At 47.8% G+C, this 15,378-nt stretch overlaps 1 protein-coding gene across 1 annotated transcript; it reads right to left on the minus strand.

Moving 5' to 3' along the window:
• Positions 1-1,638: 1,638 nt before the first annotated feature.
• Positions 1,639-6,260, minus strand: Igfbp1 (insulin like growth factor binding protein 1). The gene is made up of 4 exons (XM_031341060.1): positions 5,715-6,260; positions 4,182-4,366; positions 3,218-3,346; positions 1,639-2,300 (listed from the first exon to the last, which is right to left on the minus strand). The coding sequence occupies exons 1-4, from the start codon at positions 6,085-6,087 to the stop codon at positions 2,169-2,171; spliced, it is 819 nt and encodes a 272-aa protein (XP_031196920.1). The 5' UTR covers positions 6,088-6,260; the 3' UTR covers positions 1,639-2,168.
• Positions 6,261-15,378: the final 9,118 nt, after the last annotated feature.

A 15,378-nucleotide genomic window follows, 5' to 3' on the forward strand; every position in this document is an offset into this window, starting at 1 on the left:
TTTGCTATCCAATACACTGTTTCAGAGACAAATCCATCTGGCCAGTCCTGCAGACATAGGGAACTTCAGTGTTCCTGGATAGGACTGGACAAATCATGTTTGAGCCATAAGTGATGCCATATAGACCTGGAAAGTCATGAATAAGCCTCCTGCTTACTAAGACCCACCCGCTTTTGGCTCAAAAGGCTGCCAGTTCTTCTCTGCTGATTGATCTGTGAGCTATTTCTCCCACCAACTTCTTATTGTCTAACCAAGAAATAAATAAAAGAATAAAGTAAAATAGTCCTTCAAATATTTTCAATTGGGAACCAGGTTTTTTTGGGGGGGCTTGGTTTGATTTGGGGGGTTGTTTTTTGTTTTGGGGTTCGGGGATGGGGGTTGTTGTTTTGTTTCGTTTTGTTTTGTTTTTTGGTGCCACAATGCCAAGACAGAAAGGAACTCAGTTTGGGTTAAAAATTGTTAACCATTAGTGTGGCCATCAAAGGTTTGAAAGGTGCAGGAGTGCTGGTACCCACTGCCTTCCTTCTCCCAGCATGCACCTGTCACCTCTGACAGAGGACAAGAGACTCAGGCCTTTCACAAACAGCACAATTACTTTCTGTCTCCACAATTCTATGCCCTGACCTGTAGATATTGGTTCCAATGATTCTTCCAGAGGACCCAATGGAGAATTCACTAAACTTTTGAGGTCCTCGTGTCTGAGTCAACAAACACAGCAGAGAGTTCCTGGTGGGTAACAGAGATCTACCCAGCTACCATGATAAAAAGTGGACTGCTGCTAAACATCAAGGGTGGAAAAGCTCAGAACCAGGATGTTCTGTACAGATAACAGAAGTAGCTATGGCATCTGGAGAAGTAGCCCACAGGGAGGAGAGGCTTCAGCATCCCTGACAGACATCAGTAGGCAGGGCTGCAGGCAGCCTGAGTGGGATACTCAGGGATGGACCAAATGCTAGGGAAAGACAGAGGGTAGGAGGCCAGGAACAGTTGAATAAGGGGTGGGGGATGTCAATCATCAGGCAAGAAAAGCCTCTTGGGTCAGTTTTGAGAAACAGGCAATGTAGGGAGAGGAGAAGGCAGATGTGACCAGGGCTCTAGTCTGGAAACTAGAGGAGAGGACTGTGTACTTCTAAGCAGCTGGGGCAAAGGTGGGTGATGACTTGGAACAGGCGAGAAGGCTAGAGAACAGAAGCAGTCCAACAGTTGAACATGGTGGCCCTAGGCACTTGGGAGCCTGAAGCTGGGGAGTCGCTGTGACTTCTAGATCAGCCTGGGCTACAGAGCAAGACCTTGTCTCAAAAGCAAAAGAATCCAGTGACTACTCCCCTGAATGTGTTACTTCAGCTAGAGGAAACCTGGGCCTCTTAATAAGCTGAGGAGTGTTAAGGAGAGGAGATGCTGAGGGCCCTGGGAAGAAAGAGAGATGCCCTGAGCAGGGGGTTAGGGGATACATCTAGTCTGGCCCTGACAGAGGTGTGATAATGCTTGGTAATGGGGCCATGAAGTCACATAGTCAGAGCAAGATGTTCTGTAAACAGCCAAGCACCATCTATTGCACCATCTGTCCCCAAAGCACAGACCAGGAGTCAGGTGAGGGGGAACCACAAATGGACTGAGGGAACAAAGACGAAGCAGGAGTTCCATAGTATTTCCAGGTAGAATATTTATTCCAGATGTGTGTTTAACAATGTATCGGATGCAGCTTTCCACATTCAGCTTTGATTACACAATCAGCGTCGGAACTTTCCCAGAAAATGTGCATCAGACACAGATCTGTGAGGTAGGCTGAGGAAATCTCCCTGAGCGTGGGCTAACTTCCCTTCCCCTAGCCCACTGAAAGCTCCCTACCTCAGACTGGCTTGTGCATGTTCTGGGCAGTATCCCTCTGCCCTGTCAAAGCAGAACTTTGGAAGACCTGAGATATGGTATTCATATGTACAGAAGAGCTTCATGGTATATAAATTAATATAGCACTAGAACTGTGTAGAAAAAATAAACTTAGAGTGAATAAATACAAACCGGTTTCATATATCAAGCAGTATGTGGAGTATAAAAACTAGTTCCTGGATATATACATATACACATATATAAAATGGTGTGCTCCAGAGTATAAATATACTATATACTTAAATATTTTGTGTGAACACGGAGAAAGAAAATGACTCCTTTCAGTTTTGTACATTAAAATACTGGTGGCAGTTGGGGTCCCCTCTGGTCTCCAGAGACCCAGGGATTTTCTTTCCACTCCATGGGTAGACACACCAGCAGAGCCCAGCTTCTCCATCCAGGGATGTCTCACACTGCAAAGACAGGACCAAGGTCAAGAGCAGCAGGAGGTGAGAGCTCTGGCCACCCTGTCCCTGGGTGAGGCCAAGCACTGCACAGCTACCCACTGGCTAAGACTCAACAATGCCAATGCCCTTCTGGTTGTCATCACAAAGTGGAGACACTGGCTATATGGCACAAGTGATCATGACCTCATCTATTTACTTAGTGCTATAATGTTTTGACAATTATCTGCTTCATGGACCTGCTGGCAAAGGGGCCCAGCAACAGGTCTCACTGAATAACCCCCTCTATCACATAGCTAGGCCCAGCCCTCAGGTTTTCCTCAATGAAATCCCAGAACTTGCACTTCTCTGAGTCCTAAAGCGTCATCAAAATTAAGCCTTGACTTCTTTGATCTCATTTGTTACTAGACACCGCGCAAAACACAATAGTGTATTTTACGACAGAGTTTGTTTCTATTTGTGGGAAGAGAGAAAGCAAGACATCTGTCTCCTACACCAACTGTGTTTCTTCCCTCTAGTTGCAAGGAACTGAATGTCAGCATATGGAGCACACGTCTCTGCTCATCTGAGTGAAGGTACTGGTGCCTACTCCTCCCTCATCACGCCGATGCTTAGTCTCTCTACTGGCTGAAATGCTTCTTGTCCACCACACTAATGCTTGCTCCTCCCTACTGACTAAAGTGCTCCTTACTCATCACACTAATGTTTAGTCCTCCCTACTGGATGAAGTGCTCCTCATCCACCACACCACTTTCTTAGGACTAGCTTCTCCCAAGTGATGCAGGACCAGATCTCACTTAAGAAAGCGACCTACAATATGCATTGGGGCCTATGAATCATTTGACGTTTTAAAAGCCGTGAAGTTGTACAAGGGTCTGGATGAGCAGAGCTAGCCCATGAGATCACACAGTAGCGAGGCCACCTACCTGTTTGCTGTGATAAAATCCATTCCTGTTGCAGTTTGGCAGGTAAAATTTGTAGATTTCATCTCCCGCTTTCTGTTGAGCTGCAGCTAATCTCTCCAGCACTTTGTAGAGTTCCCGTTGGCAAGGCTCCTAAAAGGATAGTTTTATATCAGCATGAGTACAAGAGAGAAGAAATTATCATTTTACACAATGACTGAGACAGAGCAGGAACAGCTCCACCAGTCATGGTATTCTGGGACTGTGGGTCAAATAATATGCCCTCTCCAGGCCTTGGGTCCCATCTGTGTGCAGGACAGGTTGGTCTCAGGCTCGGGCAATGGGGACACCCTCATCCTCCCTCAGTGGCTTAACGACATCGTAGCAAGAGCTGGGACAATGGTTTAAAATGCTTCCTGACCCTGGCTATCTGCTGAATAATTTGAGCACTTGAACTCTACAAGAAAAGACAGTGGGCTCAGTCTCTGTATGTGGAATTTAGCATCTGAAATACTTAGATTTCCAAGCAGCCATCCTTGCATTTGACATACGTCATATTGATTGTGGAGCAAGGCGTTCATTTGGATCATTCCCAGATGAAATTCGAAAATGCCCCTAACAATGTTTATTCTTTCATTCCTTGGGTGTACTTCTCCAGTGCCTCTGCCACACTTTCTCTCCACCTTCGGTTCTCTGTTGCCCCCAAGTGGTCAAATTGAAAACCAGCCGGTAAACTAGAGAAGCTGTTGCTGCACAGTTGAAGGCTGGCACAATGGCTGAACATACTCAATGACAAAGAAACCTAGACTAAAAAATGGCCAATTTTATGCTCTGTGTATGTTGTCATATTTTTAAGGAGGCACTTGCAACAGGGATGGGGGTAGTTATATCCCTGTGCCCAGCCTCATGATCAGTGCCCTTTAGAAATTGTCTAGACTAACCTCTTCACTTAGATAAACCTGAAAAAGGTCTGAGTGCAGGATCTCACCTTCCATTTCTTGAGGTCAGCAATCTCTCGGGCCCGCATGCTGCTGTAGGTGCTAATGGCGTTCCACAGAATGGGCTGGTCCTCACGGGATGGGGCCATCAGGTGGAAGCTGTCCAATAGCTGCTCCTCTGTCATCTCTGGGCTCTCAGTAAGCTCATCCTCAGAGGCTGCAGCAGCCTTTGCCTCTGAAAAGCAAACCCCACAGATGCATGAGCCCCCTGGAGGTGTCACTCCTCTGCCCATTCACTTCCTGCCCTTAAGACCAATTGATAATGATCAGGTGAAATCAGATTTTTTTCACCAGTGACTCTTCGGGAACAATTATGACCAAATAGCAATACTAATTATTTTCAGGGGAAAATGGTATATTCCGGGGTGAGGCAAGGGAGCCCTGTGGTAGAGAAAGTGGGGCAGGATATAATCCTGAAGACACCAAGGACTAAGGTCAAGGCTTGAGCCTTGTTGGTGAGACTTAGCCTCTCCGCTCTCCTCTCCACCCCACAAAAAGAATCTAGTAAGACCCCAGTAACAGGTAAGTGTAGTGAGACGCAAGGTCTCGAATGTAGCCTTCTGCACCTAGACCACCATCCTCTCTTTTCTGGGAGCCCTGCTTTCCTACACACTAAGTCATCTCTTATGCATCCCCTTACAGAGGAGGACATTATCAGATATCAACGGAGAAGGCCCATCCCCACTCGGGGGAAGCCTGTTGTTAAGGTCCATTGATTGGGATAGCTCTAATTTCATTTACTCAAAAGCGTCAGATGCCTGCAGTACAGCTTCCCATCAGAATATGGAACCATGTGGCTCCTCCACACCCACACAGGACGTGCATGCAGCCCAGATGGGGAGATAGGGGCTGGAGCAGAGGAAGAGGCATTTCCCAAGCTTCCTACTACAAACAAACCAGTGCTTAAAATTCAGGAAAGAGCCTGATTGTCAGACTCCTAGCAGGCAACATACACATCAAACACTGTTTGTCTATAGCAATGAATGGAAGTGAAGGTTTGGGCCTAAATTTTCACATTATGTTCTGTAAACATCTGGGAAGCACATACTGCGTGGCAGGATATATGCTACAAAGGGCATTGCAAACCTCCTGGGGGGCAGCGGGAGGGCTCCCCTCTCTAAACCTTCCTGGACCCTCCAGCTATTGCAACTGCCAAGAGCATGACCCACAGGAGGAGTCGTGAGGCACTTGGGCCAGCACCCCACCCACCTGGCAGCCCCACAGCTCCCTCCACCCCCACTGAAAGACCAAGCAGGATCAGTACTACCTCGTCTTCGAACTTTCTTCCCAATTCTCCACTCTGCACTGGGCGCTTGAACTACCCCTTCCGCGATGTTTCCCCCCCAAGACTGCACAATGATGGCCCTCACTGAGAGCCTTATTTGACTATAATGGCTGAAAGCTCATAGTAGGCGTGGAGTGCCTTTGTCCTATCTGCTATAGGTTCCGGATAGGCCTCTGCTGGCGTAGGAAGCATGTGTGTCTCAGCAAAGAGATCTAGAGGCAGAGAGGGGCTGCAGTACCTTCACGTTGAGAGCTGGACAAGGTGCTCGTGGCGGGTGCTGCAGGTTCTGGTACACAGGCTCCCTGACCACGGGTGAGGGCATGCAGGGGACGAGGCTCTCCTGGCAACGCACGGCAGCTGAGTCCCTGGGCGCAGCGTGCAGTGGCCACACCGCAAGCAGCACCCAGTGGCAAGGCACATGTCGGGCAGCAGCCACAGCCTGCAGGCCGAGAGATCTCGGGACACGAAGCAGGCACGGGTGGGCAGAGCCCCAGCCTCTCTGCAGTGCAGGGAGCACAGTGCCATGGCTGGGGGGCTCCAGCGGCCACGCCAATCTGGAAGGACAGGAGAATCAGGAACGGCCAAGAGACAACAGTTAGGAACTCAGGCATCGCAACCAGGTTCAGCAGGCTGTTGATAAGACTCTGGGCAGGCAGCAGCGGCTCAGTGGTCACAACTTTCTGAGTAGATAGTAGTGGCAATGGTGGTCACTGCTCTCGGGGCAGATGGCCGTGTGCAGTGTTCAATGCTCGCTGGCTGTGTGTCTCGGCGGGCAGTGGACGATGCAGGCTGGTCATACCCAGAGCCTTATAAAGGGCTGGCTCAGCGGCACAGGTTAATGATTGTCAGGGCAGCGTGCTAGGATCCCAGTGTTCAAAATAAGTTTGTTTTGTTTGTGAGCTCTGCACAGACCGTGGGTGGAAGGGGGTAAAGGGATCAGGTTTCCTACTATGTTTGTCCTGTTGTGATGGACTGGGACAGAAGCTAAAGTCCAATTCTATCAACAGGCTGGTAGCCAGATGGGGGAGGGCACTTGTTTTTGTTCAGGGGGAAATCAAAGACCTAGCCGGCCAGGCTGGTCAACTGAACTCACAGAAAACCTAAGGGACTAAGGAAAAGAAAGAACAGATTGGACCAAGAAGGCTTCAGGTCCCAAAGGGAGGGGAAGAAGTGGGGCTTTCTGTGACAATACCCACAGTTGTTTCTCCCTCCTCCCCAAGAAGCCTCTAGCCATCGAGGCAAGAAATCCATAGTCCACCTCTTGGCTGTAATTCCAAAAGAACAATTGTACCTTCAAAGAGAGAAAGGTTCAGGGCCCCAGGGACCTGGTCTATACCGCCAGACCCAAGCTGTCTCTGACAGTCGAACAATCTAGTTTAATTGAGGTGGTTATCAATGAGCAAGTCTGACAGCTTTCTCTGCATTGTTTTTCATCCTTTTAGATCACAAGAAAAACTTCAGAAATGTTTAAAGGCAATCAGAAATAGGACTCATCTTGGAATCTCCCCAAAACTTCCCAGAGAAAATGATCAGGTACCCCGCCTTGCCTGTGAATATCTTCTATGTCCCCAAGGTCTAGATTTTGTCTCCCACCCACCTTCATGTCTACCTCCTGACCTGGGTACTAGCTCAGAGCAACCAACCCCTAGCCATAGCTTGGAACCTCTTGTCTTGCCGTTTGTGGTATTGGTTTGGAGTGGGGTGGAACCCTGAAAACTGTACTGTACCACAGTGGTGCATGCCTAGCCAGACTCTCACTGTCGTTCTTTAGACATGGCATTTCAGAAAGCCTTGGAGATCTCAACTTTAGCCCCAGGCTCTCAAGGAGGACATTGAAGGCAAAGGTTGCAGGAGATTTTAGGTCAAGGTCACAGAGACTGCCCTGGAACACCCTGGACAAAAGCTCACACCCCTGTGACCCAGCAGTTCATCACTGCACCTTGTAGCTGAGCCTTGGGGAATGGCTTCCTGGGTGTCTTGACTAAAGCACTTTAAAGGCATGTGCACTGACGCATCGCCTCCCAACAACTATTCTCTCATTCAAAGAAACCTGTAGGTACCCACTACAGAGCAGGTGTGTTACTAGTGACTGGCTGGCTCTTTAATTCAAGATGCAGAAAAACCCTAGCAGATAAGTAATGTAGTGCCAAGCATCAAAGACATGGGCCAGTGGGCCACGGCGAGCAGCACACTTGCCAGAAGAGAGCACTCATGGGGTGCGGAGGTAGGTTATGTCAGGGAAGGGGCTGAGGAAGAGTCTCCCATATGGATAGAGAATTCAGGAACTCAGCTTCATCACAAAGCAAAAGGGAGCAGGTGCAGGCTGACCGTTCTGATCCGACCACTGGATACTTTTCTTGTCTCCACCGGAGACTTTTACTGGCTCTGCTTCAGGTACTGCCACTGCACTGCCTATGGCCATCGCCGAAGGAGCTGGGTGTTAAGAGACAGGGATTCTGAAGCTCAGAGGCCAGAAGTCTGTGAAAGCCTGTGGCTACAGATGATGACACAGACAGAGCTCGCTCTAAAGCTGTCTCCTACATGGCCTAAAAGTCTACAGTCAGACGCTGGATAAGGAAGTTCTGGAGCAGTCCCTGAAGAGCTCAGCTCATAGAAACACACAGAAACACAGAACGCTTCTGTCTTTCCTAATAGAGAATCTTTACAATAAGGTGTTCTTCAGTTAAGTGAAACCTCCCCACTAAGAAACATTCTAGGGTACAAGATGAGCTGAGCGAAAGCAGCTGTGATTCTAATTGTATAGAATACCTTGAGAATACAAAGCAACGGCAGACAGGACGACTACCAGGAGAGGGGTGATTCAGGAGCCTCAGGACAGATTGTTTTTTTTTCCTGTGCCCCTTTTTGTAGCCTCTGGATCTGTACCATGTGCTTATAAAAAGAATAATCACATTGGGCTACAGATATAGGTGTGGGACAGAGTACTTGCCTGACATGCACAACAAGGTCCTGGGTTCGATTCTCCAGGTCAAAAAAAAAAAATATGGAATTACCCTGATACCCATTCCCTACCTCCCTAGCCTCATGAAAGTGATTGGACTTGGCAAAGCCAGATTTTACTCAATTTGGAAAGTTTCCATAAAAGGGCAGCTGGACCAACATCTGCCATAGCAACTGGAGAAAGGCCAGGTGACAAAGCTGCTTCCAGATACGCAGGGTATCTGGGAGTGTATCTCTGATTACTTTCATTTATTTGCTTGTTTGTTTGTTTGTTTGTTTGAAACAGGGTGTCACTGAACAGTCTAGACTAGACTCAAATGCATAGCAATCCTCCTGCCTCAGCTTCTTGGACTACCATGCCCAACTATGCCACTTTTTATTTTTCTGACAGAAGTACCCCAAATCCATTACCTTGTTAAGGAATTAATCAACTGATTTCCATTTCAAAACATTTTTATTTTAAATAAACATTCAATTTTTAAAAGAGTTTATTTTTGATTACCTGTATGGGAGAGGAAATTGTGTGCATGTGAGTGCAGGTACCCTTGGTGACCAGAAGAGGGTGTCAGGTCTCCCTGCAGCTGGAGTTCCAGGTGGTTGTGAGCCACCCAACAAGAGTGCTAGGAACTAAATCCAGGCCCTCTGCAAGAACAGTGTGCCATCTCTCCAGCCCCTAATGCTTAACTGGGAGCTATTTGAAATGAATAGCTTGACTGTAAGTAACTAAATAATTTCATTTCTGGAAGCTCTAAAGTCTCCCCTGACTTCTTCAACTTGTAATCACTGTCCATACTTGAAGTGTTTCCTTTAAGAAACCTAGGAAAGGCACAACAGTGACAAATATTTGGGGCTCTGTGCCAGGCAGTAGCCAGAGCCCCAAATAGTTTGCTATGCTGCACCCTTGCCCAGTGCTCCTCTGGTAATCCTCTCCCTGATTCCTCCATCTCCTGCTCACAGTGGTCCTTCCTCCTTTCCAGAGATCAATTTCCCAATGTTTCCATTGCTTACCTCACAGTCACACAAACCAAACAGCCACCAAACTCCTCTTTGATTCCCAATACTCTGTCAACACAAATGAAGCCAGCTCTCCACCTCACCCCGAGACCAGTGTAGCCAGCCAGTTCATTGGTCCATGCTGTGTGGGATGGAGGCCCTTCTCCTGAGTCACAGCTTGACTCAGCTTCCTCTCTTGCCTATCTCTAATGCTTAACCAGAGAGGCCCGCAAATAACTCAGTTCCACTTCCAAACCAGAATTTCCACTGCCCTGTAACTTTATGTCTCTGTCCACAGTGAGTAGTCTCCCCTAAAAGCTGTCTTCCAAGACTCCTGTGGTCTCCCCCATGTGACCCTTCCTCCCAGCTTCTTAGCAGTTTATTTCCTAAGCTTCTCTCTGTGTGCTTTGCCTCACTCCACAGTGGAGCAGAGAGGAGCTGTCTTCTGGGCGAGGGAGGCAGAGTCAGGCATAGGAACGAGGGGTAATGGGATGCCCCAAATGGAGTCGCAATCACATGCTCATGCCCCAGACAGCAGGCAATCTATGGAGGGCTCATACATTCAGCCCATGCTGCCCTAGGCAGGAAAGAAGAGAGCATCCAGAGCATTTGGGCATCTCTAGGTAAAGATGACACCTCAAATGATCTTGGGGGAGAGTAGGATCCTCCAAGCAGCGAAGGTTGGGATGACAGGACAGAGCAGGGATAGCAGAAGGTGAGAGAACCCACCAAGCGGCACTGAGCCGCTCAACGTGCCCCTAGCATAGCCAGCAATGTTCTCTGCCTAGAAGCATAGAATACTCAGGGATCTAAGTGTGCTGACCACAGGAAAGCCTTGGAGAGCCGAAACACTTGGAGTTGACGTCATCACCAGGAAGGGACATGATGTGGATCCTGTAAGCAATTGTACATCTCAAGAGCTAAGATTCAGGGTTGGTGAGATGGCTCAGCGGGTAAGAGCACAGTCTGCTCTTCCGAAGGTCATGAGTTCAAATCCCAGCAACCACATGGTGGCTCACAACCACCCATAATGAAATCTGATGCCTTCTTCTGGTGCGTCTGAAAGAAAAAAAAAAAGAACTAAGATTCTTGAATGTCAGGCTGGAAGCAACCAGGAGTAGCAGGGGAACAGGAAACAATATTTTTGGTTTGGTTTGGTTTGATTTGGGGGAATTTTGTGGTTGTTTTGTTTTGGTGAGTCAGGGTCTCTACCTGTCCAGACTGCTCTTGAACTTACTATATAGCCAACACTGGCCTCAAGCTCCTGATCCTCCTGCCTCTACCTCCCAAGTATCATGATTACTGGCATGTGCCACCCTGCCCACCCAATGCCTTTTTTTTCTTTTTTTTTATTGGATATTTTCTTTATTTACATTTCAAATGTTATCCTCTTTTCTGGTTACCCCCTCCCAGAAACCCCCTATACCATTCTCCCTCCTCCTGCTTCTATGAGGGTGTCCCTCCACTCACCCACCTACTCCCACCTCCCTACCCTCGATTCCCCTACACTGGAGCATCTATTGAGCCTTCATAAGGACCAAGGATCTCTCCTCACATTTATGCCTGACAAGGCCATCCTCTGCTACTTATGCAGCTGGAGCCATGTGTACTTCTTGGTTGATGGCTTAGTCTCTGAGAGCTCTGCTCTGAGGGGTCTGGTTGATTGATATTGTTGTTCTCCCTATGGGTTTGCAAGCCCCTTCAATTCCTTCAGTCCTTTCTCTGACTCCTCTAATGGGGACCCTGTGCTCAGTCTAATGGTTGGCTTTGAGCATCCACCTCTGTATTTGTAAGGTTCTGGCAAGGCCTCTCAGGAGACAGCCATATCAGGCTCCTTTCAGCATGCACTTCTTGGCATCCACAATAGTGTCTGGGTTTGGTAACTGTATATGGGATGAATCCCCAGGTGGGACGATCTCTGGATGGCCTTTCCTTCAGTCTCTGCTCTACACTTTAACTCCATATTTGCTCCTGTGAGTATTTTGTTTTCCTTCTAAGAAGTAATGAAGCACCCACACTTTGGTCTTTATTCTTCTTGAGCTTCACGTGGTCTGTGAATTGTATCTTGAGTATTTGGAGCTTTTGGGCTAGTAGCCACTTGTCAGTGAATGCACACCTAATGTCATATAGATGCTTGTTGCACACTTCCAGTGCCAAGAGGGGGTGCCTAGCTTTTAGCAAGTCTCAGTATGAGCCTTAAAAATGAGTGAGGTTCCTACTTTGTAAATCAAAGCCTGTGTATTTCCTGTACACCCAGGCCCTTCCTACTTTTCCATTGTACGGTCAGTGTGCTGTGGAAGGCACTGAGGAGTCTTCTCCTGGCACTCCCAGTCTGTACTCCAGAGGGAGCTGTGTGAAAGGCTACACTCGGCATCTCACGAAATAACTCACACCTCTGCCTTTTTGTTTTGACAACTTCTACAATGCTGTTGAATATCACATATGAAGAACTCATCTCTGACAGTTTTATTAGCACCAGAAGAAGGGGGTCATACAGGAGCAGCAGTCTGCATTTTCACCTCGGATTTCCTCACCCCAGTGTGTCGCATAACCAAGGCTGTGAGGAGATGAAGGGATGCTTGGCAAAGTGGCTGCTAAGTAAATGTGAGCCCAAAGCACCCTGGGCTGCCTGCAGATTCCCTCAGCTGCCGTGGGCAGAAGCTGTGGGGCCTGAGGATGATGAAAGCCAGAGAGATCTTCCATCACACACTGTTCCCAGTCCTGCCCTCATGCAGGGCGCTGCTTACCCACAGGCAGCTCCAGAATTAGGCAATCTGGGCTCTGGAAAGTGATACAAGAGTCAAGGGCAAAGGGGAACTTTCAAAGGTGGAAAGTGCTGCAATCCAGGTTCCCCTCAGAAGGGAGGTTGTTTTGAACCTGAGGAAAAACACAAAAGGATGTTCTGCCCACAGTCTATGATCAACATGGGAATGATGTAAATCCATGCAAAGGCCTGGCCTGCTGCCCTATCTCCTGGGCAGATGAAAGGCACCGCTGTACAGACCGTAAGAAATGGAGGAGGATGGGTAGTTCACACCCACGTTCCCTAAGCATGTGAACCACCAGGGCTCTAACAGAACAAGAGGAACAGGCCAGGGCCAGTGTCCAGGGACCTTGTCAAAAGACCTCAGCTTCAATCTCAGCATTGACAGCAAAGTCGCCCCCTCCCTAGTGTATTTGAGGGGTACGTTGAGATTAATTTGAGAGGGCAGGTATTAAGTGTCAGGCACAAGGAAAGTATACAAACATAATCATACATTGTCTTCTTCCTGGGGCAGGCACCCCAGTTCACTCACATCTGTAATGTAGGAGGGTCTAGACACTATAAAACTGCCAAGAGCTAGATATCAAGGCCAAACACCAAAGCCTGATTTCCTGGGATGTGTCTGTCACTCTGTTTTAAGAAGAGTTTAACAAGGGTTCTGACACATGCACATGTTCAGAGCCAACAGCTCACAAATCCCTCTGATCCCATCCTTGCTCAAAACAACCCCTTTAGGGGAGGGAGAAGAGGAGTGTGGAGTGATAATGGATGCATTTGGTAAGAAAAAACACCCAGCCATGGCTCCAGCTGGGTGGTGAGAGGGGATAGCATGCCCTCCCAGTATGAGGCCCCTATGGTGTATTCATATCTATATTAAATGGGTGTGAGTGGAAGCAAATTCTAAAAATGTATAACGGAGACGCAGAGAGTGACAAGGAAGGACAGAGGACAGGCAGAAGGACACAGCTTGTGAGCAAGGAATGGAGAAGGATGCAAAGCTATTGGTTTCTAGTTTCAAACACAACATAGTTTTTCTCTTTTTGAGGTGATATGTGACTTCAACTTTCTCGATAATGAAATAGCTAGAACCATTTGTGTATCCCAAGAGAATCGAGTGCATGTTACCCCTTCCAGGCAGTAGGTGCAAAGGTCAGGATCGCTTTTTAACCCCATCAGCCGTTGGTGCAAGTATGGCTAGTCCCTGAGCGCGTTTGTCATACTGACCACTTTTTAAAGGTGAGATTTCAATTCTGTTTAAACCATGTCAAATCATTCTATTATAGTGTTATTTAATATGTTAATTGCATTTTAAAGAAAGAAACTATGGGACCAAAGGTTGAGAGACTGCAAAAGTTGGGATATGAGGGTCCTTTCACAGCCTAGCACATTAAGCCTTGTGCTTGACTGAGGACTCTGAGGTGGGGTCTAGGCGGGGTCCTTAACACTTGTATGACCTTGAACAAATTACTTGCCATATATATATACATATATATGTACATACATATGTATATATATACACACACATATATATATACCCTTGTACATATATATAACCCTTGTGGTAGAAAATTATTAAACCCTAAAAGGACATGCTCACCTTCCAGAAAACAGGGTAGCTGCGGTAGGGAGGCTGGGTCAGTATTTTCTTTCCCAGACTGGCTTCAGGTTTGAATGGGTCTCACCACATCTTCTCATCCTCTGAGAGTCTACAGGCCCCACCCTGGGCAACCTGCACAGGTGGGCCTCTTTTACGTCCAACTTCCTGCTTTCTCCAGGTACCTCTGGGCTCTACCATGCTAGTGCCCTTGACTATTTTGACCTGCCTCTTACATCCATGCAAAGTCCCCCTGACTACAGATTTTAGCTAGAGAGACCAAGACACAGCTATTTGTGAAGCCCAGCTCTGAAGCCACGTGTCACACTAGACAGAACAAGTGTCATGTGGTCTGCCTCATCCTTGCCCTGGACTGCTAAGGCCTGTGGTGGACAGTGTGGCTTTTCTGAAACTCCTGTGCTATCGGGAGCCCGAGAATGTGTCCAGAAACGCAGCCCTCACATTAGATGTGCTATGAGTCACATTGGGTAGCAGAACCCGGGCGACAGGGAAGCCCAGACCTGATTTACTCAGACAGGGAGCTTTACTGTTTAAAATTAGTATGTGCTCATTGCATGATCTTTTCAGGGAAATATGAAATAGAACTAAGTGATGCAGATTTCCTCCCTTCCTTTCTTCCCCACCCCCTCCCTCCCACTCACAAGAATGGTTTTTACTATGTTTCTCTCACTGCTCCTAAAGAAAGCAGCCAAAAACTTAAAATCCCTTGATGGAAACCACCCAGAAGAACACATTTAGCCGATTGCAAAACAGTATCTACATAAACATTAAATATGATTGCGGAAAGAAACGCTAGCAACCGGGGATTTACCTGCCACAGGCTGTTCTGACATATTACCTTAGAGTCTCCCAACACTCTCCAGAGTGTTCATTTGGCTCTTAATGAGGAAAAAGGGTACACTGACTTTGTGGTCAGAGAGTGGGGTACACTGCTGGAGACTGACAAGGACACTTAACTCCAAGTTATGCCTTCTGAGGAGAGCATGCATTTGGGGGGGGGTTGTTTTTTGTTTTTTTCACCCTTCGTACTCCGCCTGTTGGGCAATCTGTGCTTACCTGAACTTCTTCATTAAGGTACAGAGTGATTTTGTTGATCTCTCCTCTCTCAGAAAGACAAAGTGGTATGGGAGGGCTTTTCCAGCTTTCAATCCCTGTGAATGCACTGAGGGATTCAATCCCTGTGTGCACCACGTGAGGGAAAGCTGTGGCACATTGCACGGACTCTGCACCTGGCCAGAGTTGAGGCTGCGGTGTAAATTCCAACCCTTCAGGGACTGCATCTGTGGCAAAAGTGACCAAGACCCCTCAAGACAGGCCTTCCTGGGGCTTCAGAGAGCAAGGGGATGGTAGAAGATTAGATAGGATGCGGCTGCCAGGTACACAGCACAGCACAGCACGGCTGGCTAATTTGCCACAGGTCTCAGTGCTGCGTGTTGCTTGTGAACATTAGCTCGCTGGTGGGGCTCTGGTAGGGCTAGCCCTCTGGGGGTCCATATCATCATTAATATGCTATAGGCTTCAAAGTATGCCTGACTTTGAACCAGCAATCCTACTTGCTTGACCGTGCCA

This window comes from Mastomys coucha, unplaced genomic scaffold (assembly GCF_008632895.1).
Source record: "Mastomys coucha isolate ucsf_1 unplaced genomic scaffold, UCSF_Mcou_1 pScaffold22, whole genome shotgun sequence".
Lineage (NCBI taxonomy): Eukaryota > Metazoa > Chordata > Mammalia > Rodentia > Muridae > Mastomys > Mastomys coucha.

What these genes read in the sequence shown, in the direction of transcription:
- Igfbp1 (XM_031341060.1), bottom strand. Translation starts at nt 6,087, where the DNA reads ATGCCTGAGTTCCTAACTGTTGTCTCTTGGCCGTTCCTGATTCTCCTG. An exon ending in GTCCAGCTCTCAACGTGAAG is followed by an intron (nt 4,367 to 5,714) that starts GTACTGCAGCCC and finishes TTTGCTTTTCAG; the next exon opens with AGGCAAAGGCTGCTGCAGCC. An exon ending in GATTTTATCACAGCAAACAG is followed by an intron (nt 2,301 to 3,217) that starts GTAGGTGGCCTC and finishes CTGTCTTTGCAG; the next exon opens with TGTGAGACATCCCTGGATGG.